The sequence below is a fragment of the Ambystoma mexicanum genome, chromosome 9 (genome assembly GCF_040938575.1).
Source record: "Ambystoma mexicanum isolate Mex_15411 chromosome 9, UKY_AmexF1_1, whole genome shotgun sequence".
Taxonomy (NCBI): Eukaryota; Metazoa; Chordata; class Amphibia; order Caudata; family Ambystomatidae; genus Ambystoma; species Ambystoma mexicanum.
The window spans coordinates 8,091,281-8,118,429 of record NC_090931.1 but is presented as its reverse complement, the minus strand read 5'-3'; the positions used below and the strand labels follow the sequence as shown (position 1 = coordinate 8,118,429).

General features: G+C 53.5%; 1 protein-coding gene across 1 annotated transcript; it reads left to right on the top strand.

Moving 5' to 3' along the window:
• Window positions 1–23,172: 23,172 nt before the first annotated feature.
• LOC138489676 (protein LDOC1-like) lies at window positions 23,173–23,649 on the top strand. Its single transcript, XM_069617330.1, has one exon. The coding sequence runs from the start codon at window positions 23,173–23,175 to the stop codon at window positions 23,647–23,649; it is 477 nt and encodes a 158-aa protein (XP_069473431.1).
• Window positions 23,650–27,149: the final 3,500 nt, after the last annotated feature.

Here is a 27,149-nt window from a genome sequence, read left to right as displayed (position 1 = left end):
GAGGATGTCAGAGGAGGGTGTCTGTGAATAAATGCAGGGGGTTATGCGGAATCAGGAGAGGGTGAGGGGCATGAGAGAAGATGTCCGAGGCGGGTGTCTGTGAATAGATGCAGGAGTGTATGGGGGAGAGGGTGAGGGGCATGAGAGAGGATGTTAGAGGAGGGTGTCTGTGAATATATGCAGAAGGGTATGGGTTTGTGGGAGAGGGAGAGAGGCATGAGCGAGGATGTCCGAGGAGGGTGTCTGTGAATAGATGAAGGAGGGTATGGGGTAGCGGGAGAGGATGAGGGGCATGAGCGAGGATGTCAGAGGAGGGTGTCTGTGGATAGATGCAGGAGGGTATGGGGGTGTGGGAGAGGGTGAGGGTCATGAGGAAGGATGTCACAGGGGGGTGTCTGTGAATAGAGGCAGGAGGTTATGGGGGAGTGGGAGAGGGTGAGGAGCATGAGGAAGGATGTCCGAAGAGGGTGTCTGTGAATAGATGCAGGAGGGTATGGGGTAGCGGGAGAGGATGAGGGGCATGAGCGAGGATGTCAGAGGAGGGTGTCTGTGGATAGATGCAGGAGGGTATGGGGGAGTGGGAGAGGGTGAGGGTCATGAGGAAGGATGTCACGGGGGGGTGTCTGTGAATAGAGGCAGGAGGGTATGGGGGAGTTGGAGAGGGTGAGGAGCATGAGGAAGGATGTCAGAAGAGGGTGTCTGTGGATAGATGCAGGAGGGCATGGGGAGAGGGTGAGAGGCATGAGCGAGGATGTCAGAGTAGGGTGTCTGGGAATAGATGCAGGAGGGTATGGGGTAGCGGGAGAGGATGAGGGGCATGAGCGAGGATGTCAGAGGAGGGTGTCTGTCAATAGATGCAGAAGGGTATGGGGGTGTGGGAGAGGGTGAGAGGCATGAGCGAGGATTTAAGAGGAGGGTGTCTGTGAATAGATGCAGGAGGGTATGGGGTAGCGGGAGAGGATGAGGGGCATGAGCGAGGATTTCAGAGGAGGGTGTCTGTGGATAGATGCAGGAGGGTATGGGGGAGTGGGAGAGGTTGAGGGGCATGAGGAAGGATGTCAGAGGAGGGTGTCTGTGAATAGATGCAGGTGGGTATGGGACAGTGGGAGAGGGTGAGGGGCATGAAAGAGGATGTCAGAGGAGGGTGTGTGTGAATAAATGCTGGGGGGTATGAGGAATCAGGAGAGGGTGAGGGGCATGAGAGAGGATTTCAGAGGAGGGTGTCTGTAACTAGATGCAGGAGGTTATGGGGAGAATGTGAGGGGCATGAGAGTGGATGTCAGAGGAGGGTGTGTGTGAATAAATGCTGGGGGGTATGCGGAATCAGGGGAGGGTGATGGGCATGAGAGAGGATGTCATAGGAGGGTGTCTGTGAATAGATGCAGAAGTGTATGGGGGAGTGGGAGAGCGTGAGAGGCATGGGAGAGGATGTCAGAGGAGGGTGTCTGTGAATATATGCAGGAGGGTATGGGGTAGCGGGAGAGGATGAGGGGCATGAGCGAGGATGTCATTGGAGCGTGTCTGTGGATAGATGCAGGAGGGTATGGGGGAGTGGGAGAGGGTGAGGGGCATGAGGAAGGATGTCAGAGCAGGGTGTCTGTGAATAGATTCAGGAGGGTATGGGGCAGTGGGAGAGGGTGAGGGGCTTGAGAGAGGATGTCAAAGGAGGGTGTCTGTGACTCGATGCAGGAGGGTATGGGGGATCAGGAGAGGATGAGGGGCATTAGAGAGGATATCAGAGGACGGTGTCTGTGAATAGATGCAGGAGTGTATGGGGAGAGGGTGAGGGGCTTGCGAGAGGATGTCAGAGGAGGATGTCTGTGAATAGATGCAGAAGGGTATGGGGGAGTGGGAGAGGGGCATGAGCGAGGATGTCAGAGGAGGGTGTCTGTGAATAGATGCAGGATTGTATGGGGGAGAGGGTGAGGGGCATGAGAGAGGATGTCAGAGGAGGGTGTCTGTGAATAGATGCAGAAGGGTATGGGGGTGTGGGAGAGGGAAAGAGGCATGAGCGAGGATGTCCGAGGAGGGTGTCTGTGGATAGATGCAGGAGGGTATGGGGGAGTCGGAGAGGGTGAGGGGCATGAGGAAGGATGTCACAGGGGGGTTTCTGTGAATAGAGGCTGGAGGGTATGGGGGAGAGGGTGAGGGGCATGAGAGAGGATGTCAGAGGAGGGTGTCTGTGAATAAATGCAGAGGGGTATGCGGAATCAGGAGAGGGTGAGGGGCATGAGAGAGGATGTCAGAGGAGGGTGTCTGTGAATAGATGCAGGATTGTATGGGGGAGAGGGTGAGGGGCATGAGAGAGGATGTCAGAGGAGGGTGTCTGTGAATAGATGCAGAAAGGTATGGGGGTGTGGGAGAGGGAAAGAGGCATGAGCGAGGATGTCCGAGGAGGGTGTCTGCGAATAGATGCAGGAGGGTATGGGGTAGTGGGAGAGGGTACGGAGCATGAGGAAGGATGTCAGAGGAGGGTGTCTGTGGATAGATGCAGGAGGGTATGGGGCAGAGGGTGAGAGGCATGAGCGAGGATGTCAGAGGAGGGTGTCTGTGGATAGATGCAGGAAGGTATGGGCAGTGGGAGAGGGTGAGGGGCATGAGAGAGGATTTCAGAGGAGGGTGTCTGTGGATAGATGCAGGAGGGTTGGGAGACGGTGAGGGGCATGAAAGAGGATGTCAGAGGAGGGTGTCTGTGGATAGATGCAGGAGGGTATGGGGTAGCGGGAGGAGATGGGGGGCATGAGCGAGGATGTCAGAGGGTGTCTGTGAATAGATGCAGGAGGGTATGGGGTAGCGGGAGGGGATGAGGAGCATGAGCGAGGATGTCAGAGGAGGGTGTCTGTGGATAGATGAAGGAGGGTATGGGAGAGTGGGAGAGGGTCAGGGGCATGAGAGAGGATGTCAGAGGAGGGTGTCTGTGGATAGATGCAGGAGGGTATGGGGAGAGAGTGAGGGGCATGAAAGAGTATGTCAGAGGATGGTGTCTGTGGATAGATGCAGAAGGGTATGTGGGAGTGGGAGAGGGTGAGAGGCATGAGCGAGGATGTCAGAGGAGGGTGTCTGTGGATAGATGCAGGAGGTTATTCAGGAGTGGGAGAGGGTGAGGGGCATGAAAGAGAATGTCAGAGGAGGGTGTCTGAGAATAGAGGCAGGAGGGTTATGGGGAGTGGGAGAGGGTGAGGGGCATGAGCGAGGCTGTCAGAGGAGGGTGTCTGAGGATAGATGCAGGAGGGTATGGGGATAGGGTGAGGGGCATGAGAGAGGATGTCAGAGGCGGGTGTCTGTGGATAGATGCAGGAGGGCATGGGGATAGGGTGAGGGGCATGAGAGAGGATGTCAGAGGAGGGTGTCTGTGGATAGATGCAGGAGGGTATGGGGAGAGGGTGAGGGGCATGAAAGAGGATGTCAGAGGAGGGTGTCTGTGGATAGATCCAGGAGGGTATGGGGAGAGGGTGAAGGGCATGAGAGAGGATGTAAGAGGAGGGTGTCTGTGAATAGATGCAGGAGGGTATGGGGCAGTTGGAGAGTGTGAGGGGCATGAGAGAGGATGTCAGAGGAGTGTGTCTGTGAATAGATGCAGGAGGGTATGGGGGAGTGGGAGAGGGTGGGAGGCATGAGCGAGAATGTCAGAGGAGGGTGTCTGTGAATAGATGCAGTAGGGTATGGGGTAGCGGGTGAGGATGAGGGGCATGAGTGAGGATGTCAGAGGAGGGTGTCTGTAGATAGATGCAGGAGGGTATGGGGGAGTGGGAGAGGGCGAGGGGCATGAAAGAGAATGTCAGAGGAGGGTGTCTGAGGATAGATGCAGGAGGGAATGGGGACAGGGTGAGGGGCATGAGAGAGGATGTCAGAGGCAGGTGTCTGTGGATAGATGCAGGAGGGTATGGGATAGGGTGAGGGGCATGACATAGGATGTCAGAGGAGGGTGTCTGTGGATAGATGCTGGGGGGTATGGGGAGAGGGTGAGGGGCATGAAAGAGGATGTCAAAGGAGGGTGTCTGTGGATAGATGGAGGAGGGTATGGGGAGAGGGTGAAGGGCATGAAAGAGGATGTCAGAGGATGGTGTCTGTGGATAGATGCAGAAGGGTATGGGGGACTGGGAGAGGGTTAGAGGCATGAGCGAGGATGCCACAGGAGGGTGTCTGGGAATAGATGCAGAAGGGTATGGGGTAGCGGGAGAGGATGAGGGGCATGAGCAAGGCTGTCAGTGGAGGGTGTCTGTGGATATATGCAGGAGGGTATGGGGCAGTGGGAGAGGGTGAGGGGCATGAGAGAGGATGTCAAAAGAGGGTGTCTGTGACTAGATGCCGGAGGGTATGGGGGAGAGGGTGAGGGGCATGAGAGAGGATGTCAGAGGAGGGTGTCTGTGAATAAATGCAGGGGGGTATGCAGAATCAGGAGAGGGTGAGGGGCATGAGAGAGGATGTCAGAGGAGGGTGTCTGTGAAAAGATGCAGGAGTGTATGGGGGAGAGGGTGAGGGGCATGAGAGAGGATGTCAGAGGAGGGTGTCTGTGAATAGATGCAGATGGGTATGGGGTGTGGGAGAGGGAGAGAAGCATGAGCGAGGATGTCAGAGGAGGGTGTCTGTGAATAGATGCAGGAGGGTATGGGGGAGTGGGAGAGGGTGAGGGGCATGAGAGAGGATGTCAAAGGAGGGTGTCTGTGACTAGAAGCAGGAGGGTATGGGGAGAGGGTGAGGGGCATGAGAGATGATGTCAGAGGAGGGTGTCAGTGAATATATGCAGAAGTGTACGGGGGAGTGGGAGAGGGTGAAAGGCGTGAGCGAGGATGTCAGAAGAGGGTGTCTGTGAATAGATGCAGGAGGGTATGGGGTAGCGGGAGACGATGAGGGGCATGAGCGAGGATGTCAGAGGAGGGTGTCTGTGGATAGATGGAGGAGGGTATGGGGGAGTGGGAGAGGCTGACTGGCATGAGGAAGGATGTCAGAGGAGGGTGTCTGTGAATAGATGCAGGAGGGTATGGGGCAGTGGGAGAGGGGGAGGGGCATGAGAGAGGATGTCAAAGGAGGGTGTCTGTGACTAGATGCAGGAGGGTATGGGGGATCAGGAGAGGGTGAGGGGCATGAGAGAGGATATCAGAGGACGGTGTCTGTGAATAGATGCAGGAGTGTATGGGGAGAGGGTGAGGGGCTTGCGAGAGGATGTCAGAGGAGGGTGTCTGTGAATAGATGCAGAAGGGTATGGGGGAGTGGGAGAGGGTGAGGGGCATGAGCCAGGATGTCAGAGGAGGGTGTCTGTGAATAGATGCACAAGGGTATGGGGTAACGAGAGAGGATGAGGGTTATGAGCGAGGATGTCAGAGGACGGTGTCTGTGGATAGATGCAGGAGAGTATGGGGGAGTCAGAGAGGGTGAGGGGCATGAGGAAGGATGTCACTGGGGGGTGTCTGTGAATAGAGGCAGGAGGGTATGGGGGAGTCAGAGAGGGTAATGAGCATGAGGAAGGATGTCAGAGGATGGTGTCTGTGGATAGATACAGGAGGGTATGGGGCAGAGGGTGAGAGGCATGAGCGAGGATGTCAGAGGAGGGTGTCTGAGAATAGATGCAGGAGGGTATGGGGTAGCGGGAGAGGATGAGGGACATGAGCGAGGATGTCAGAGGAGGGTGCCTGTGGATAGATGCAGGAGGGTATGGGGCAGTGGGAGAGGGTGAGGGGCATGAGAGAGGATGTCAAAGGAGGGTGTCTATGATTTGATGCAGGAGGGTATGCGGAATCAGGAGAGGGTGAGGGGCATGAGAGAGGATGTCAGAGGAGGGTGTCTGTGAATAAATGCAGGGGGGTATGCAGAATCAGGAGAGGGTGAGGGGCATGAGAGAGGATGTCAGAGGAGGGTGTCTGTGAATAGATGCAGGAGTGTATAGGGGAGAGGGTGAGGGGCATGAGAGAGGATGTCAGAGGAGGGTGTCTGTGAATAGATGCAGAAGGGTATGGGGGTGTGGAAGAGGGAGAGAGGCATGAGCGAGGATGTCCGAGGAGGGTGTCTGTGAATAGATGCAGGAGGGTATGGGGTAGTGGGAGAGGATGAGGGGCATGAGCGAGGATGTCAGAGGAGGGTGTCTGTGGATAGATGCAGGAGGGTATGGGGGAGTGGGAGAGCGTGAGGGGCATGAAAGAGAATGTCAGTGGAGGGTGTCTGAGAATATATGCAGGAGGGTTATGGGGAGTGGGAGTGTGTGAGGGGCATGAGCGAGGCTGTCAGAGGAGGGTGTCTGAGGATAGATGCAGGAGGGTATGGGGATAGGGTGAGGGGCATGAGAGAGGATGTCAGAGGCGGGTGTCTGTGGATAGATGCAGGAGGGCATGGGGATAGGGTGAGGGGCATGAGAGAGGATGTCAGAGGAGGGTGTCTGTGGATAGATGCAGGAGGGTATGGGGAGAGGGTGAGGGGCATGAAAGAGGATGTCAGAGGAGGGTGTCTGCGGATAGATGCAGGAGGGTATGGGGAGAGGGTGAAGGGCATGAGAGAGGATGTCAGAGGAGGGTTTCTGTGAATAGATATAGGAGGGTATGGGGGAGTGGGAGAGGGTGGGAGGCATGAGTGAGAATGTCAGAGGAGGGTGTCCGTGAATAGATGCAGGAGGGTATGGGGTAGCGGGCGAGGATGAGGGGCATGAGCGAGGATGTGATAGGAGGGTGTCTGTAGATAGATGCAGGAGGGTATGGGGGAGTGGGAGAGGGGGGGGCATGAAAGAGAATGTCAGAGGAGGGTGTCTGAGAATAGATGCAGGAGGGTATGGAGGTATGCATGAGGTTAAGGGGCATGAGAGACGACGTCAGAGTAGGGTGTCTTTGGATAGATGCAGGAGGGTATGGGGATAGGGTGAGGGGCATGAATGAGGATGTCAGAGGAGCGTGTCTGTGGATAGATGCAGGAGGGTAGGGGAGAGGGTGAGGGGTATGAAAGAGGATGTCAGAGGATGGTGTCTGTGGATAGATGCAGGGGGGTTATGGGGAGTGGGAGAGGGTGAGAGGCATGAGCGAGGATGACAGAGGAGGGTGTCTGTGGATAGATGCAGGAGGATATGAGGGAGAGGGTGAGGGGCATGAAAGAGAATGTCAGAGGAGGGTGTCTGAGAATAGATGCAGGAGGGTTATGGGGAGTGGGAGAGGGTGAGGGGCATGAGCGAGGCTGTCAGAGGAGGGTGTCTGAGGATAGATGCAGGAGGGTATGGGGATAGGATGAGGGGCATGAGAGAGGATGTCAGGGGCAGGTGTCTGTGGATAGATGCAGGAGGGTATGGGATAGGGTGAGGGGCATGACAGAGGATGTCAGAGGAGGGTGTCTGTGGATAGATGCTGGGGGGTATGGGGAGAGGGTAAGGGGCATGAAAGAGGATGTCAAAGGAGGGTGTCTGTGAATAGATGGAGGAGGGTATGGGGAGAGGGTGAAGGGCATGAAAGAGGATGTCAGAGGATGGTGTCTGTGGATAGATGCAGAAGGGTATGGGGGACTGGGAGAGGGTGAGAGGCATGAGCGAGGATGCCAGAGGAGGGTGTCTGGGAATAGATGCAGAAGGGTATGGGGTAGCGGGAGAGGATGAGGGGCATGAGCGAGGCTGTCAGAGGAGGGTGTCTGTGACTAGATTCAGGAGGGTATGGGGGAGAGGGTGAGGGGCATGAGAGAGGATGTCAGTGAGGGTGTCTGAATAAATGCAAGGGGGTATGCGGAATCAGGAGAGGGTGAGGGGCATGAGAGAGGATGTCAGAGGAGGGTGTCTGTGAATAGATGCAGATGGGGGTGTGGGAGAGGGAGAGAGGCATGAGCGAGGATGTCAGAGGAGGGTGTCTGTGAATAGATGCAGGAGGGTATGGGGTAGCGGGAGAGGATGAGGGGCATGAGCGAGGATGTCAGAGGAGGGTGTCTGTGGATAGATGCAGGAGGGTATGGGGGAGTGGGAGAGGGTGAGGGGCATGAGGAAGGATGTCAAAGGAGGGTGTCTGTGACTAGAAGCAGGAGGGTATGGGGAGAGGGTGAGGGGCATGAGAGAGGATGTCAGAGGAGGGTGTCTGTGGATAGATGCTGGGGGGTATGCGGAATCAGGAGAGGGTGAGGGGCATGAGAGAGGATGTCAGAGGAGGGTGTCTGTGAATATATGCAGAAGTGTATGGGGGAGTGGGAGAGGGTGAGAGGCATGAGCGAGGATGTCAGAGGAGGGTGTCTTTGAATAGATGCAGGAGGGTATGGGGTAGCGGGAGACAATGAGGGGCATGAGCGAGGATGTCAGAGGAGGGTGCCTGTGGATAGATGGAGGAGGGTATGGGAGAGTGGGAGAGGCTGAGGGGCATGAGGAAGGATGTCAGAGGAGGGTGTCTGTGAATAGATGCAGGAGGGTATGGGGCAGTGGGAGAGGGTGAGGGGCATGAGAGAGGATATCAAAGGAGGGTGTCTGTGACTAGATGCAGGAGGGTATGGGGGATCAGGAGAGGGTGAGGGGCATGAGAGAGGATGTCAGAGGATGGTGTCTGTGGATAGATGCAGGAGGGTATGGGGGAGTCGGAGAGGGTGAGGGGAATGAGCGAGGATGTCAGAGGACGGTGTCTGTGGATAGATGCAGGAGGGTATGGGGGAGTCGGAGAGGTTGAGGGGCATGAGGAAGGATGTCACAGGGTGGTGTCTGTGAATAGAGGCAGGAGGGTATGGGGAGTGGGAGCGGGTAAGGAGCATGAGGAAGAATGTCAGAGGAGGGTGTCTGTGGATAGATGCAGGAGGGTATGGGGGAGAGGGTGAGCGGCATGAGCGAGGATGTCAAAGGAGGGTGTCTGTGACTAGATGCAGGAGTGTATGGGGGTGAGGGTGAGGGGCATGAGAGAGGATGTCAGAGGAGGGTGTCTGTGAATAAATGCAGGGGGTTATGCGGAATCAGGAGAGGGTGAGGGGCATGAGAGAAGATGTCAGAGGAGGGTGTCTGTGAATAGATGCAGGAGTGTATGGGGGAGAGGGTGAGGGGCATGAGAGAGGATGTTAGAGGAGGGTGTCTGTGAATAGATGCAGAAGGGTATGGGTTTGTGGGAGAGGGAGAGAGGCATGAGCGAGGATGTCCGAGGAGGGTGTCTGTGAATAGATGAAGGAGGGTATGGGGTAGCGGGAGAGGATGAGGGGCATGAGCGAGGATGTCAGAGGAGGGTGTCTGTGGATAGATGCAGGAGGGTATGGGGGTGTGGGAGAGGGTGAGGGTCATGAGGAAGGATGTCACAGGGGGGTGTCTGTGAATAGAGGCAGGAGGTTATGGGGGAGTGGGAGAGGGTGAGGAGCATGAGGAAGGATGTCCGAAGAGGGTGTCTGTGAATAGATGCAGGAGGGTATGGGGTAGCGGGAGAGGATGAGGGGCATGAGCGAGGATGTCAGAGGAGGGTGTCTGTGGATAGATGCAGGAGGGTATGGGGGAGTGGGAGAGGGTGAGGGTCATGAGGAAGGATGTCACGGGGGGGTGTCTGTGAATAGAGGCAGGAGGGTATGGGGGAGTTGGAGAGGGTGAGGAGCATGAGGAAGGATGTCAGAAGAGGGTGTCTGTGGATAGATGCAGGAGGGCATGGGGGAGAGGGTGAGAGGCATGAGCGAGGATGTCAGAGTAGGGTGTCTGGGAATAGATGCAGGAGGGTATGGGGTAGCGGGAGAGGATGAGGGGCATGAGCGAGGATGTCAGAGGAGGGTGTCTGTCAATAGATGCAGAAGGGTATGGGGGTGTGGGAGAGGGTGAGAGCATGAGCGAGGATTTAAGAGGAGGGTGTCTGTGAATAGATGCAGGAGGGTATGGGGTAGCGGGAGAGGATGAGGGGCATGAGCGAGGATGTCAGAGGAGGGTGTCTGTGGATAGATGCAGGAGGGTATGGGGGAGTGGGAGAGGTTGAGGGGCATGAGGAAGGATGTCAGAGGAGGGTGTCTGTGAATAGATGCAGGTGGGTATGGGACAGTGGGAGAGGGTGAGGGGCATGAAAGAGGATTTTAGAGGAGGGTTTGTGTGAATAAATGCTGGGGGGTATGAGGAATCAGGAGAGGGTGAGGGGCATGAGAGAGGATTTCAGAGGAGGGTGTCTGTAACTAGATGCAGGAGGTTATGGGGAGAATGTGAGGGGCATGAGAGTGGATGTCAGAGGAGGGTGTGTGTGAATAAATGCTGGGGGGTATGCGGAATCAGGGGAGGGTGATGGGCATGAGAGAGGATGTCATAGGAGGGTGTCTGTGAATAGATGCAGAAGTGTATGGGGGAGTGGGAGAGCGTGAGAGGCATGAGAGAGGATGTCAGAGGAGGGTGTCTGTGAATATATGCAGGAGGGTATGGGGTAGCGGGAGAGGATGAGGGGCATGAGCGAGGATGTCATTGGAGCGTGTCTGTGGATAGATGCAGGAGGGTATGGGGGAGTGGGAGAGGGTGAGGGGCATGAGGAAGGATGTCAGAGCAGGGTGTCTGTGAATAGATTCAGGAGGGTATGGGGCAGTGGGAGAGGGTGAGGGGCATGAGAGAGGATGTCAAAGGAGGGTGTCTGTGACTCGATGCAGGAGGGTATGGGGGATCAGGAGAGGATGAGGGGCATTAGAGAGGATATCAGAGGACGGTGTCTGTGAATAGATGCAGGAGTGTATGGGGAGAGGGTGAGGGGCTTGCGAGAGGATGTCAGAGGAGGATGTCTGTGAATAGATGCAGAAGGGTATGGGGGAGTGGGAGAGGGGCATGAGCGAGGATGTCAGAGGAGGGTGTCTATGAATAGAAGAACGAGGGTATGGGGTAACGAGAGAGGATGAGGGGAATGAGCGAGGATGTCAGAGGACGGTGTCTGTGGATAGATGCAGGAGGGTATGGGGGAGTCGGAGAGGGTGAGGGGCATGAGGAAGGATGTCACAGGGGGGTTTCTGTGAATAGAGGCTGGAGGGTATGGGGGAGAGGGTGAGGGGCATGAGAGAGGATGTCAGAGGAGGGTGTCTGTGAATAAATGCAGGGGGGTATGCGGAATCAGGAGAGAGTGAGGGGCATGAGAGAGGATGTCAGAGGAGGGTGTCTGTGAATAGATGCAGGATTGTATGGGGGAGAGGGTGAGGGGCATGAGAGAGGATGTCAGAGGAGGGTGTCTGTGAATAGATGCAGAAGGGTATGGGGGTGTGGGAGAGGGAAAGAGGCATGAGCGAGGATGTCCGAGGAGGGTGTCTGCGAATAGATGCAGGAGGGTATGGGGTAGTGGGAGAGGGTAAGGAGCATGAGGAAGGATGTCAGAGGAGGGTGTCTGTGGATAGATGCAGGAGGGTATGGGGCAGAGGGTGAGAGGCATGAGCGAGGATGTCAGAGGAGGGTGTCTGGGAATAGATGCAGGAGGGTATGGGGTAGCGGGAGAGGATGAGGGACATGAGCGAGGATGTCAGAGGAGGGTGTCTGTGGATAGATGCAGGAGGGTATGGGGCAGTGGGAGAGGGTGAGGGGCATGAGAGAGGATGTCAAAGGAGGGTGTCTGTGACTAGATGCAGGAGGGTATGGGGAGAGGGTGAGGGCATGAGAGAGGATGTCAGAGGAGGGTGTCTGTGAATAAATGCAGGGTGGTATGCGGAATCAGGAGAAGGTGAGGGGCATGAGAGAGGATGTCAGAGGAGGGTGTCTGTGAATAGATGCAGGAGTGGATGGGGAGAGGGTGAGGGGCATGAGAGAGGATGTCAGAGGAGGGTGTCTGTGAATAGATGCAGAAGGGTATGTGGGTGTGGGAGAGGGAGAGAGGCATGAGCGAGGATGTCTGAGGAGGGTGTCTGTGAATAGATGCAGGAGGGTATGGGGTAGCGGGAGAGGATGAGGGGCATGTGCGAGGATGTCAGAGGAGGGTGTCTGTGGATAGATGCAGGAGGGTATGGGGGAGTGGGAGAGGGTGAGGGGCATGAGGAAGGATGTCACAGGGGATGTCTGTGAATAGATGCAGGAGTGGATGGGGAGAGGGTGAGGGGCATGAGAGAGGATGTCAGAGGAGGGTGTCTGTGAATAGATGCAGAAGGGTATGTGGGTGTGGGAGAGGGAGAGAGGCATGAGCGAGGATGTCTGAGGAGGGTGTCTGTGAATAGATGCAGGAGGGTATGGGGTAGCGGGAGAGGATGAGGGGCATGTGCGAGGATGTCAGAGGAGGGTGTCTGTGGATAGATGCAGGAGGGTATGGGGGAGTGGGAGAGGGTGAGGGGCATGAGGAAGGATGTCACAGGGGGTGTCTGTGAATAGAGGCAGGAGGGTATGGGGGAGTGGGAGAGGGTGAGGAGCATGATGAAGGATGTCAGAGGAGGGTGTCTGTGGATAGATGCAGGAGGGTATGGGGGAGAGGGTGAGAGGCATGAGCGAGGATGTCAGAGTAGGGTGTCTGGAAATAGATGCAGGAGGGTATGGGGTAGCGGGAGAGGATGAGGGGCATGAGCGAGGATGTCAGAGAAGGGTTTCTGTGGATAGATGCAGGAGGGTATGGGGCAGTCGGAGAGGGTGAGGGGCATGAGAGAGGATGTCAAAGGAGGGTGTCTGTGACAAGATGCAGGAGGGTATGGGGGAGAGGGTGAGGGGCATGAGAGAGGATGTCAGAGGAGGGTGTCTGTGAATAAATGCAGGGGGGTATGCAGAATCAGGAGAGGTGAGGGGCATGAGAGAGGATGTCAGAGGAGGGTGTCTGTGAATAGATGCAGGACTGTATGGGGGAGAGGGTGAGGGGCATGAGAGAGGATGTCAGAGGAGGGTGTCTGTGAATAGATGCACAAGGGTATGAGGGTGTGGGAGAGAGCGAGAGGCATGAGCGAGGATGTAAGAGGAGGGTGTCTGTGAATAGATGCAGGAGGGTATGGAGTAGCGGGAGAGGATGAGGGGCTTGAGCGAGGATGTCTGAGGAGGGTGTCTGTGGATATATGCAGGAGGGTTTGGGGGAGTGGGAGAGGGTGAGGGGCATGAGGAAGGATGTCAGAGGAGGGTGTCTGTGAATAGATGCAGGAGGGTATGGGGCAGTGGGAGAGGGTGAGGGGCATGAGAGAGGATGTCAAAAGAAGGTGTGTGTGAATAAATGATGGGGGGTATGCGGAATCAGGAGAGGGTGAGGGGCATGAGAGAGGATGTCAGAGGAGGGTGTCTGTGAATAGATGCAGAAGTGTATGGGGGAGTGGGAGAGGGTGAGAGGCATGAGCGAGGATGGCAGAGGAGGGTGTCTGTGAATAGATGCAGGAGGGTATGGGGTAGCGGGAGAGGATGAGGGGCATGAGCGAGGATGTCATTGGAGCGTTTCTGTGGATAGATGCAGGAGGGTATGGGGGAGTGGGAGAGGGTGAGGGGCATGAGGAAGGATGTCAGAGGAGGGTGTCTGTGAATAGATTCAGGAGGGTATGGGGGATCAGGAGAGGGTGAGGGGCATTAGAGAGGATATCAGAGGATGGTGTCTGTGAATAGATGCAGGAGTGTATGGGGAGAGGGTGAGGGGCATGTGAGAGGATGTCAGAGGAGGGTGTCTGTGAATAGATGCAGAAGGGTATGCGGAATCAGGAGAGGGTGAGGGGCATGAGAGAGGATGTCAGAGGACGGTGTCTGTGAATAGATGCAGGAGTGTATGGGGGAGAGGGTGAGGGGCATGAGAGAGGATGTCAGAGGAGGGTGTCTGTGAATAGATGCAGAAGGGTATGGGGGTGTGGGAGAGGGAGAGAGGCATGAGCGAGGATGTCCGAGGAGGGTGTCTGTGAATAGATGCAGGAGGGTATGGGGTAGAGGGAGAGGATGAGGGGCATGAGCAAGGATGTCAGAGGGGGGTGTCTGTGAATAGAGGCAGGAGGGTATGGGGGAGTGGGAGAGGGTGAGGAGCATGAGGAAGGATGTCAGAGGAGGGTGTCTGTGGATAGATGCAGGAGGGTATGGGGGAGAGGGGGAGAGCCATGAGCGAGGATGTCAGAGTAGGGTGTCTGGGAATAGATGCAGGAGGGTATGGGGTAGCGGGAGAGGATGAGGGGCATGAGCGAGGATGTCAGAGGAGGGTGTCTGTGGATAGATGCAGGAGGGTATGGGGCAGTGGGAGAGGGTGAGGGGCATGAGAGAGGATGTCAAAGGAGGGTGTCTGTGACTAGATGCAGGAGGGTATGCAGGAGAGGGTGAGGGGCATGAGAGAGGATGTCAGAGGAGGGTGTCTGTGAATAAATGCAGGGGGGTATGCAGAATCAGGAGAGGGTGAGGGGCATGAGAGAGGATGTCAAAGGAGGGTGTCTGTGAATAGATGCAGTACTGTATGGGGGAGAGGGTGAGGGGCATGAGAGAGGATGTCAGATGAGGGTGTCTGTGAATAGATGCAGAAGGGTATGGGGGTGTGGGAGAGGGCAAGAGGCATGAGCGAGGATGTAAGAGGAGGGTGTCTGTGAATAGATGCAGGAGGGTATGGGGTAGCGGGAGAGGATGAGGGGCATGAGCGAGGATGTCATATGAGGGTGTCTGTGGATATGTGCAGGAGGGTATGGGGGAGTGGTAGAGGGTGAGGGGCATGAGGAAGGATGTCAGAGGAGGGTGTCTGTGAATAGATGCAGGAGGGTATGGGGCAGTGGGAGAGGGTGAGGGGCATGAGAGAGGATGTCGAAGGAGGGTGTCTGTGACTAGATGCAGGAGGGTATGGGGAGAGGGTGAGGGGCATGAGAGTGGATGTCAGAGGGGGGTGTGTGTGAATAAATGATGGGAGGTATGCGGAATCAGGAGAGGGTGAGGGGCATGAGAGAGGATGTCAGAGGAGGGTGTCTGTGAATAGATGCAGGAGTGTATGGGGGAGTGGGAGAGGGTGAGAGGCATGAGCGAGGATGTCATTGGAGCGTTTCTGTGGATAGATGCAGGAGGGTATGGGGCAGTGGGAGAGGGTGAAGGGCATGAGAGAGGATGTCAAAGGAGGGTGTCTGTGACTAGATTCAGGAGGGTATGGGGGATCAGGAGAGGGTGAGGGGCATTAGAGAGGATATCAGAGGACGGTGTCTGTGAATAGATGCAGGAGTGTATGGGGAGAGGGTGAGGGGAATGAGAGAGGATGTCAGAGGAGGGTGTCTGTGAATAGATGCAGAAGGGTATGCGGAATCAGGAGAGGGTGAGGGGCATGAGAGAGGATGTCAGAGGAGGGTGTCTGTGAATAGATGCAGGAGTGTATGGGGAGAGGGTGAGGGGAATGAGAGAGGATGTCAGAGGAGGGTGTCTGTGAATAGATGCAGAAGGGTATGGGGGTGTGGGAGAGGGAGAGAGGCATGAGCGAGGATGTCCGAGGAGGGTTTCTGTGAATAGATGCAGGAGGGTATGGGGTAGCGGGAGAGGATGAGGGGCATGAGCGAGGATGTCAGAGGAGGGTGTCTGTGAATAGATGCAGGAGGGTATGGGGGTGTGGGTGAGGGGCATGAGAGAGGATGTCAGATGAGGGTGTCTGTGAATAGATGCAGAAGGGTATGGGGGTGTGGGAGAGGGCAAGAGGCATGAGCGAGGATGTAAGAGGAGGGTGTCTGTGAATAGATGCAGGAGGGTATGGGGTAGCGGGAGAGGATGAGGGGCATGAGCGAGGATGTCATAGGAGGGTGTCTGTGGATATGTGCAGGAGGGTATGGGGGAGTGGTAGAGGGTGAGGGGCATGAGAGAGGATGTCGAAGGAGGGTGTCTGTGACTAGATGCAGGAGGGTATGGGGAGAGGGTGAGGGGCATGAGAGTGGATGTCAGAGGGGGGTGTGTGTGAATAAATGATGGGGGGTATGCGGAATCAGGAGAGGGTGAGGGGCATGAGAGAGGATGTCACAGGAGGGTGTCTGTGAATAGATGCAGAAGTGTATGGGGGGGTGGGAGAGGGTGAGAGGCATGAGCGAGGATGTCATTGGAGCGTTTCTGTGGATAGATGCAGGAGGGTATGGGGCAGTGGGAGAGGGTGAAGGGCATGAGAGAGGATGTCAAAGGAGGGTGTCTGACTAGATTCAGGAGGGTATGGGGGATCAGGAGATGGTGAGGGGCATTAGAGAGGATATCAGAGGACGGTGTCTGTGAATAGATGCAGGAGTGTATGGGGAGAGGGTGAGGGGAATGAGAGAGGATGTCAGAGGAGGGTGTCTGTGAATAGATGCAGAAGGGTATGCGGAATCAGGAGAGGGTGAGGGGCATGAGAGAGGATGTCAGAGGAGGGTGTCTGTGAATAGATGCAGGAGTGTATGGGGAGAGGGTGAGGGGAATGAGAGAGGATGTCAGAGGAGGGTGTCTGTGAATAAATGCAGAAGGGTATGGGGGTGTGGGAGAGGGAGAGAGGCATGAGCGAGGATGTCCGAGGAGGGTTTCTGTGAATAGATGCAGGAGGGTATGGGGTAGCGGGAGAGGATGAGGGGCATGAACCAGGATGTCAGAGGAGGGTGTCTGTGGATAGATGCAGCAGGGTATGGGGGAGTGGGAGAGGGTGAGGGGCATGAGGAAGGATGTCACAGGGGGGTGTCTGTGAATAGAGGCAGGAGGGTATGGGGGAGTGGGAGAGGGTGAGGAGCATGAGGAAGGATGTCAGAGGAGGGTGTCTGTGGATAGATGCAGGAGGGTATGGGGAGACTGGGAGAGGCATGAGTGAGGATGTCAGAGTAGGGTGTCTGGGAATAGATGCAGGAGGGTATGGGGTAGCGGGAGAGGATGAGGGGCATGAGCGAGGATGTCAGAGGAGGGTGTCTGTGGATAGATGCAGGAGGGTATGGGGCAGTGGGAGAGGGTGAGGGGCATGAGAGAGGATGTCAAAGGAGGGTGTCTGTGACTAGATGCAGGAGGGTATGCTGGAGAGGGTGAGGGGCATGAGAGAGGATGTCAGAGGAGGGTGTCTGTGAATAAATGCAGGGGGGTATGCAGAATCAGGAGATTGTGAGGGGCATGAGAGAGGATGTCAAAGGAGGGTGTCCGTGAATAGATGCAGGACTGTATGGGGGAGAGTGTGAGGGGCATGAGAGAGGATGTCAGAGGAGGGTGTCTGTGAATAGATGCAGAAGGGTATGGGGGTGTGGGAGAGGGCAAGAGGCATGAGCGAGGATGTAAGAGGAGGGTGTCTGTGAATAGATGCAGGAGGGTATGGGGTAGCGGGAGAGGATGAGGGGCATGAGCGAGGATGTTAGAGGAGGGTGTCTGTGGATATATGCAGGAGGGTATGGGGGAGTGGGAGAGGGTGAGGGGCATGAGGAAGGATGTCAGAGGAGGGTGTCTGTGAATAGATGCAGAAGTGTATGGGGGAGTGGGAGAGGGTGAGAGGCATGAGCGAGGATGTCAGAGGAGGTTGTCTGTGAATAGATGCAGGAGGGTATGGGGTAGCGGGAGAGGATGAGGGGCATGAGAGAGGATGTCAAAGGAGGGTGTCTGTGACTAGATGCAGGAGGGTATGGGGGATCAGGAGAGGGTGAGGGGCATTAGAGAGGATATCAGAGGACGGTGTCTGTGAATAGATGCAGGAGTGTATGGGGAGAGGATGAGGGGCATGAGCGAGGATGTCACAGGAGGGTGTCTGTGACTAGATGCAGGAGGGTATGGGGGATCAGGAGAGGGTGAGGGGCATTAGAGAGGATATCAGAGGACGGTGTCTGTGAATAGATGCAGGAGTGTATGGGGAGAGGATGAGGGGCATGAGCGAGGATGTCACAGGAGGGTGTCTGTGAATAGATGCATGAGGGTATGGGGGAGCGGGAGAGGATGAGGGGCATGAGGAAGGATGTCAGAGGAGGGTGTCTGTGAATAGATTCAGGAGGGTATGGGGGATCAGGAGAGGGTGAGGGGCGTAGAGAGGATATCAGAGGACGGTGTCTGTGAATAGATGCAGGAGTGTATGGGGAGAGGGTGAGGGGCATGCGAGAGGATGTCAGAGGAGGGTGTCTGTGAATAGATGCAGAAGGGTATGCGGAATCAGGAGAGGGTGAGGGGCATGAGAGAGGATGTCAGAGGACGGTGTCTGTGAATAGATGCAGGAGTGTATGGGGGAGAGGGTGAGGGGCATGAGAGAGGATGTCAGAGGAGGGTGTCTGTGAATAGATGCAGAAGGGTATGGGGGTGTGGGAGAGGGAGAGAGGCATGAGCGAGGATGTCCGAGGAGGGTGTCTGTGAATAGATGCAGGAGGGTATGGGGTAGCGGGAGAGGATGAGGGGCATGAGCAAGGATGTCAGAGGAGGGTGTCTGTGGATAGATGCAGGAGGGTATGGGGGAGTGGGAGAGGGTGAGGGGCATGAGGAAGGATGTCACAGGTGGGTGTCTGTGAATAGAGGCAGGAGGGTATGGGGGAGTGGGAGAGGGTGAGGAGCATGAGGAAGGATGTCAGAGGAGGGTGTCTGTGGATAGATGCAGGAGGGTATGGGGGAGAGGGGGAGAGCCATGAGCGAGGATGTCAGAGTAGGGTGTCTGGGAATAGATGCAGGAGGGTATGGGGTAGCGGGAGAGGATGAGGGGCATGAGCGAGGATGTCAGAGGAGGGTGTCTGTGGATAGATGCAGGAGGGTATGGGGCAGTGGGAGAGGGTGATGGGCATGAGAGAGGATGTCAAAGGAGGGTGTCTGTGACTAGATGCAGGAGGGTATGCAGGAGAGGGTGAGGGGCATGAGAGAGGATGTCAGAGGAGGGTGTCTGTGAATAAATGCAGGGGGGTATGCAGAATCAGGAGAGGGTGAGGGGCATGAGAGAGGATGTCAAAGGAGGGTGTCTGTGAATAGATGCAGTACTGTATGGGGGAGAGGGTGAGGGGCATGAGAGAGGATGTCAGATGAGGGTGTCTGTGAATAGATGCAGAAGGGTATGGGGGTGTGGGAGAGGGCAAGAGGCATGAGCGAGGATGTAAGAGGAGGGTGTCTGTGAATAGATGCAGGAGGGTATGGGGTAGCGGGAGAGGATGAGGGGCATGAGCGAGGATGTCATAGGAGGGTGTCTGTGGATATATGCAGGAGGGTATGGGGGAGTGGTAGAGGGTGAGGGGCATGAGGAAGGATGTCAGAGGAGGGTGTCTGTGAATAGATGCAGGAGGGTATGGGGCAGTGGGAGAGGGTGAGGGGCATGAGAGAGGATGTCATAGGAGGGTGTCTGTGAATAGATGCAGGAGGTTATGGGGAGGGGGAGAGGGTGAGGGGCATGAGAGGGGATGTCAGAGAAAGGTGTCTGTGAATAGATGCAGGAGGGTGTGGGGTAGTTGGAGGGGTCAGGGGCATGAGAGAGGATGTCAGAGGAGGGTGTCTGTGGATAGATGCAGGAGGATATGCGGGAGTGGGAGAGGGTGAGGGGCATGAGAGAGGATAGAGAAGGAGGGTGTCTGTGGATAGATGCAGGAGGGTGTGGGGGAGTGGGCGAGGATGAGGGGCATGGACGAGGATGTCAGAGGACGGTGTCTGTGAATAGATGCATGAGGGAATGGGGAGTGGGAGAGGGTGAGGGGCATGAGAGGGGATATCAGAGAAAGGTGTCTGTGAATAGATGCAGGAGGGTATGGGGTAGTGGGAGGGGTGAGGGGCATGAGAGAGGATGTCAGAGGAGGGTGTCTGTGGCTAGATGCAGGAGTGTATGCGGTAGTGGGAGAGGGTGAGGGGCATGAGAGAGGATGTCAGAGGAGGGTGTCTGTGGATAGATGCGGGAGGGTATGGGGGAGTGGGAGAGGCTGAGGGGCATGAGAGAGGATAGAGAAGGAGGGTGTCTGTGGATAGATGCAGGAAGGTATGGGGGAGTGGGAGAGGGTGAGGGGCATGAGAGAGGATAGAGAAGGAGGGTGTCTGAGGATAGATGCAGGAGGGAATGGGGGAGTGGGAGAGGGTGCAAGGAAGGAGAAGGATGGTATTAAGAGGACTGTCAAAGGACAGAGGAAGCAGTGGTAAGGTGTGAGTGTGAGGAGAATGGGAGAAGGGGGGCCTGTGTTACGGAGACACGTTCTGTATGGTTGCAGTGCGATGTGAGGGAATTGCCAACCCTTTGAAGCCCCTGGGATCTGCAGTTTCATTTCGTCGTTTGCTACGTGGCCCACCTTAGAAATAGGACCAGGAGATACATTTGTTTAATTTATTGAATATTTATAAGGCGCCAATACAGCAAATGGTTTTTCCAGGTGACTCAAGACAAAAATGGGCTGTGGGGGGGAGATAAGTGACAATAACAGTCCTACTAGGCCTTGTGACATTCAGATCAAGCAATTGCAGTAACAAAAAGTGCAGGGAGGCGTGGGGGGAACTGACAGTCAGGAGAGGTGGCATAGACTGCGGGGGGAGGTCAAAGAAAGGGTCCAGGAGCTAGGCAACTGCTGAGTGGAGCCCAGGTGGGTAAGTACCAGGGAATGCTGGGGGTGAGGACCACTCTCTAAGTCCGAGAACCAGACTCAGGAAGGATGTCCAACCCACCAGACTAGTCAGGGAAGAGTGCCCAGGAAAGCAGTGCTGGTATGGGGGGGTGCTGGTATACACTGGTCAAGGAGGTCTGATACCCTGTAAGACTCATAAGGGACCAGGCCGCCAGTTGCAGTGGCAGATGGGGGCATTAGCAAGAGAGGGTGAGACGGAAGGAAGTAGAGAAAAGCACAATCTTGAGAAGCTTCCAGAACTTAAGGAGATCCAGCTCAAGTCTGACAGTGGCAGGGAGGCCATTGCAGAGGGAGATAACCGGTACGGCAAAAAAGAAAGATCTACCCCCCACTCTCTGCTTTGAGAAACGTCTGATCTGCAGACAGTTGGACCTAGAGGACCGAAAGGCTCGAGCAGGGAGGTATTTAGGGAGAGACAGTTGGATGTAGCGGGGTCCCAGGCTCCAGAAAGCCTTGTGGATGATGTAGAGGGTCTTGAATTTTACACTTGCAGCCGCCAGGAGCCAGTGGAGAGATTTTAGTGCTGGAAAGATGTGGTCCCTGGTCTTGAGGCAAAGGATAAGTCATGCAGCCCTATTCTGGTTTATTTGAAGGGTCGAGGAGAGGAAAGAGGCAGATTGAGGAAGAGGCTGTTGCAGTGTGCCAACAGTCAGCGGTGCAGTCGGTTGCAGCTCGAGGGGCTCGACAGGCTTGAAAATGTCCTTTAAGGCTGACGCTGTTTGATGCTCATCCATGCACTCCTCCAAGCTTCTTCACTGGGCTTGTGTCATCCTCCAAGGTGGACGGCCCAAAGCCGAGGAGAGTGTTGCAGGCAACAGCCTTGTCCTTGGTTTGGTTCAGAGACTCTCTGGCACTTCCCACCTAGGAAACTTGTTGCAGAGCCCAGCAGGGCAGGCTGTGTGCTGGCTGGGTACCGGTTCTGGAGCTGTTGGAGGGTCATACGGTTTCAGTATCTCCCTCTGTTCCCTGAGAGATGTTTAGGGGCGGGATCTTGCTTCCCTCTTTGGAAATCCTGGCCTTCCTTCACTGGCAGAAGCTGTAAGGCAGACTGTACCTTCAGCCAGGGCCCAAATGACTTATTCTTGTTACTCCTTTCGAAGTCTTCAGGTGATCTGCCCAAAGGAGGGGTTTGCCGCTCTTTTAAAGCCAAATGGGCCACAGTGATTGGTGTAGGCTAAGCCTACCTTAATGAACCAATCCTGGGTCATCACCAACAATGTGATCTTGGGCAAAGCCCTCTCTGGTCTGTGTGATGTATGGCGGTGGATAAGCTGCCCCCCCTCCCCTCTGGAAAACTCACAATTTTGTACACTCCCTTGGCTCTCTCATACAGCACAATATGTCCTGTCATTCCAAAAATCCAACATACTGGGGGTGCCCTTCTGGTAAACCCTCCCAGGTAGTATCCTTCCTGAGCACTCTGGTTCTCGTTCTGCATGTTTTGAAGCCCACCTTGATTGTTCTGAAATTCCCCTCCTCTTCCCCTATAACCCATACCTCCACCTCGTGGCGTGAACTCATACCCACCTTGGTCCATCTGGTTCTGATTATTTGCCTGTGAGGCAGCCACTGCTTCCTGCATTCCCAATCCTTCTCATCTTGTCAATACCGCCCCTTCTATGGCACATTTTGACAATTTTTTCAGAACTAATTTGGCTTCCTCTATTTTTCTATTCTCATCTTTCTTTTTGTTCTTCTCTGGTAATACCTGCCAATGGTGTACTATTGTCAATAATATTTCAGCCCATGGTTTTGCTTCCATATCCACTTATTCTTTCATCTGTCTCTGTACTTGTTCTGGCAACTCTTGACATACAATATGGTAAAATAATGCCACTGTCTTTTCCCACAGATCGCGAGTTTCAAGCTGCCATTTCTCCTGAATACCTTGAATATAAGCAATAGGGTCTTCATCTTCGTTCAGTTTATGTGTCATAATTGCACCCATATCCGATGTGTCGGGATATATTACCCTGAGAGCCCTCCAAACGTCTGCTCTACAATTATTGAATGGTGCTCCATCATGCGCTCTGTTTTGCACAGTCACACTTGAATATCCCGCTCTCCTCCATATTTCATCAGCCCTCTCCCCTCGAATGGCCACAAGGAGACCCTTTAAGTTTTGGGTTTAGAAAACAATAACAGCATTTTCGTAAAAAAGGAAAACAACCCCAATGAGAAGTATCACATGGTGTTGACCTAGTTATTGGAAGAATTAACCCACATTGTTTGTACTTCTTGTGTACTGTGAAATATATGTTTTATATGTTTTTATGGAGTTTTATGTAATGTGATCATTTTATGAGTATTAGTATCTACATGTTTAATAAAAAAAGTTTGAATGTTCATGTGTGAATTCTGGGTATTGGATATATGTCATGAATGGCCAGGTTAGACCCTTCTGGACTTCATGGTCCTTGATGCACCGCAGCATTAACTCCCCAACCCATCCAAAATGGCCGCCGACACAGAACTGCGGCTGTCTAGCCTTTGCGTGCACTTGCCAGCTTCCTAGAAAAACCGGCACGCCCCGGCGGCTCCGCGCGTCTCAACTCTACCCCTATGAGTTACTAGACATGTTCGAGTTCGCTCTCTGTTTATCGTGCATTCTACCTTCCTTCACTCCTGGAACCCCGCCCTTCTATTCCTTACCTTTTGTTATCTTCCTTCCTGGATTAATTGACATTGTTCCTGGATATTCGAACGCTACCGGCTTGGCAGCCGGCTTCCACGCTGGAACCCGAGGACTCGCGTTCCAGCTTATACAAGTCATGGTTGTTAAAAAAGAAAGAAGCCACATGCCGGAAGAACGCCAACCAGGATAAAAAAGTGAGAAAGAAGGGAGCTTCTGACAGATTGAGATGCCAGGAACCTGATACGGAAACTGATATGGACGCGGCAGTCCAAGACCTCATGAGAGGTATGCAAGAATTAACTACCGAGGTTCAAAATCTCAAAGCCGAAAATTCAGCCTTAAAACAGCTGGTCCTATCCCGGGATTCCACAGTCAAGGAAAGCATTCTGCTCGGCGGAGTTGTGGATAAGTATGATGGATCTTCTAGCTCTCTACGTTCCTTCCTTGATTCATGCTTAGTGCACTTCACTTTCAAACCCTACTATTTTTCTACACCACGAGCAAAGGTTGGATTCATGATATCCCACTTAAAAGGTAATGCATTAACCTGGGCTACTCCCTTGGTTAATTCTGGAGATCAGCTTTTGGATGACTACGAAGGATTTGTGGATGCCCTAAAAGCCATGTTCGATCGACCTGAGCTCGTCTACAGCGCACAAGAAATTTTGTATGTCACACTGTTTATGTCAGGACACATCCTGGATCCCTCTAGTAAACTCTCACAACCATGAACCATCCTCCTTGAGCGTGTCCAACATTATCCAAGTACCGAGAAACTTAACAAGCATTTTCTGATGTGTTTGCAACAGACATTGTTCAAGCTCTTCCTCCCCACAGACCTGAGGATTCTGTGATTCCATTTGGGAGAATGTTTATATTATCCGAGCCTGAAAAGAAGGCCCTACGTGAGTACCTGGATAACAACTTAGCAAATGGAACCATCCGGACTTCAAAGTCTCCCTCAGGCGCATCCTTGTTTTTTGTTCCAAAGAAAAACACAAGGGAGTTACGACCTTCATTGGATTACCGTGGTCTTAATCAATATACCCTCAAGGACTGTTATCCATTACCACTCATTTCAGATATTCTGGAGGCCGTTTGAGGAGCTGTTATATTCACCAAACTCGACCTTAGGGGTGCTTACCATCTCATTAGAATTAAGGAGGGTGATGAATGGAAGACGGCCTTTAGAACTCCCTTTGGCCACTTCAACTATTTGGTCATGCCCTTCGGTCTGACCAACGCTCCTGCGGTATTCCAACGATTCATGGACAGAGTGTTCTCGGATATGTTGTTCCTTTTTGTTATCGTATACCTGGATGACATATTGATTTATTCTAAAGACCCTTAGATTCAAGAAGAGCATGTTAAGGCAGTTCTACAGCGATTGCGAGAAAACAAACTCCTGGCCAAACCTGAAAAATGTTTATTCCATACTCAAACCGTTCACTACGTGGGTTTTGTGCTCAGTCCTAAAGGATTTGGAATGGACCCTGACAAGATAGATTCCATACTCTCGTGGCCGGTGCCTACCACTGTGAAGCAAATACAATCCTTCTTGGGACTTGCAAACTTTTACAGAAAATTAATTCCTACATTTTCTGCAGTTGTACAACCCATCATGGCTCTTTTAAAGAAGGATACACCGTTTGTTTGGTCTACAAAACAAGAGAAGGCCTTCCAACATTTAAAAAGAAAGTTCACTGAAGGTCCTATCCTAGCCCAACCCGACATAGATTGAATCTTCCTGATGGAAACCGATGCTTCTGACTATGCTATTGGGGCAGTCCTAAAACAAGAATGTGAGGACAACATGGAACATCCAATTGCCTACCTATCCCGTACTTTGACCCCAAGTGAATGTCATTACTCGACCCTGGAGAAAGAGCTTTTTACCATCCGACAAGCATTCACTGATTGGCGTCATTTACTCCTGGGAGCTAAATATCCAGTGCAAGTACGAACAGATCATCGGAACTTACAAGTATTACAGTCCCTGGAGTGCAGATATAGTCACCAGGCCCGTTGGGCCTTCTTTTTGCGCAGTACCAGTTTCAGATCAACCACCTTCCCGGAATCAATAACATTGTTGCTGACTCCTTGTCCAGACGCCCTGACTACGAATCTGTGGAGGTCAGGGCATTTCCCAAGATGTTTCCAAAAAATCGGTTTGTGGCACAAGCTAATGGCCACCTGGAAGACATCCATGCCCATACTCCTTCCTCAGATCTCTGGACGGAATACACCCAGAAAAATCATTGGAACTTGAATACTAAGGAATGTTATCTCTTCAAGGATCAATGATTGGTCATCCCTACATAAGGACTGAGAAATAAAGTCATGCATCTCTGTCATGATACCTTTCATACAGGACATCGAGGCATCACTACTACCCTTCAGCTCATACAGAGACAATTTTGGTGGCCAAGAATAATCACTGACATAAAGGCCTACATTCAATCCTGTGCTGTGTGCAATCAAAACAAACACGACAATAGAAAATCTGCCGGTCTTCTGCATCAACCTACATTACCAACACGTCCTTGGGAGTTCATCACTACAGATTTTATTGTGGAATTACCACCATCCTGGGGATATACAACCATAATGGTTACAATTGACTTGTTTACCCATCCAACTCATTTCACACCACTGTTCAAATTCCCCTCTTCACTTGAACTTGCCGGGATATTTATTGAACACATATTCAGACTTCATGGATTACCATCCAAGATCATCTCTGACAGAGGTCCCCAGTACATATCCCAGTTCAGGAAACAGCTCTGTCAAATACTAGGTATTCAGCAAGCATTTTCTTCAGGATATCATCCTCAAACCAATGGGATCACAGAAAGAACCAACCAGACTTTAGAGCAATATCTCCGCTATTTTGCTAGCAAGGTCCAGGATGATTGGTCACTATTGATTCCGGTAGCTGAATTCGCTTACAACAATTCAGACTATTCGGCCATCAAGACAAGCCCTTTTTTCTGCAGTCAAGGATTCCATCCTTCGGTTTTACTATCAATTTTGCCACATCCTACCGCAGTACCTGCAGTTGATTCCTGGATTGGAAAGTTGGTGAACGGCCACAAGGATGCTAAAGAACATTTAGAAAAGGCCAGCATAGCTGCTAAACGATATGCAGACGCTAAGCGAAGACCTAGCCCTTCTTATTCAATAGCGGATGAAGTCTGGCTATCCTCCAGACTCCTTCCTCGACATCTACGGCCTAACAAACTGGCTCCCAACTATTACGGATCCTTCACATCAAAGAAATCATTAACCCAGTGGCATATCGACTTCAGCTCCCAGACTCCTGGAAACAAATTCATCCGGTCTTTTACAACTCCGTATTGAATCCACATGTACAGTCCAATCAGACAGTTCCTAGACGTAATCCTGTGCTCATCAATGATCAGGTCGAATTTGAGGTCTCCAGGATATGTGATTCCAGATATAGACGAGGCCAACTACAATACTTGGTGGAGTGGAAAGGCTATCCCCCTAGTGAGCGTACATGGGAACCAGCTTCTAACATGAATGCTGCTTGTCTACTACAAAGATTTCATCGAATACACCCAGGCAAACCAGGTGGGTCTGAGCTCAGGAGGAGGCATGCTGTCATGAATGGCCGGGTTTGACCCTTCTGGACTTCATGGTCCTTGATGCACTGCAGCTTTAACTCCGCAACCATTCCAAAATAGCTGTCGACACAGAACTGCGGCGGTCTAGCCTTTGCGTGCACTCGCCAGCTTCCTAGAAAACCAGCATGCCCCCGAAGCTCCATGTGTCTCAACTCTACCCCTACGAGTTACAAGACGTGTTCGAGTTCACTTTCTGTTTATCGTGCATTCTACCTTCCTTCACTCCTGGAACCCCGCCCTTCTATTCCTTACCTTTTGTTATCTTCCTTCCTGGATTAATTGACATTGTTCCTGGATATTCGAACGCTACCGGCTTGGCAGCCGGCTTCCACGCTGGAACCCGAGGACTCGCGTTCCAGCTTATACAAGTCACGGTCGGTGAAAAAGAAAGAAGCCACATCCCGGAAGAACGCCAACCAGGATAAAAAGGTGAGAAAGAAGGGAGCTTCTGACAATATACCCACTGTCATTGTATATTTTGGGTTTAGACACCTGTTAGGATACCTTCTGTTTGTGTAATATATATATGACCCTTTAAGTCCCCCATGGCCTGCGCATTTCCTCCTGTCATTTTCTCTAATTTG

Excerpts from the sequence above, each read along its gene's own strand:
- LOC138489676 (XM_069617330.1), top strand. The coding sequence starts at position 23,173 with ATGGACGCGGCAGTCCAAGACCTCATGAGAGGTATGCAAGAATTAACT.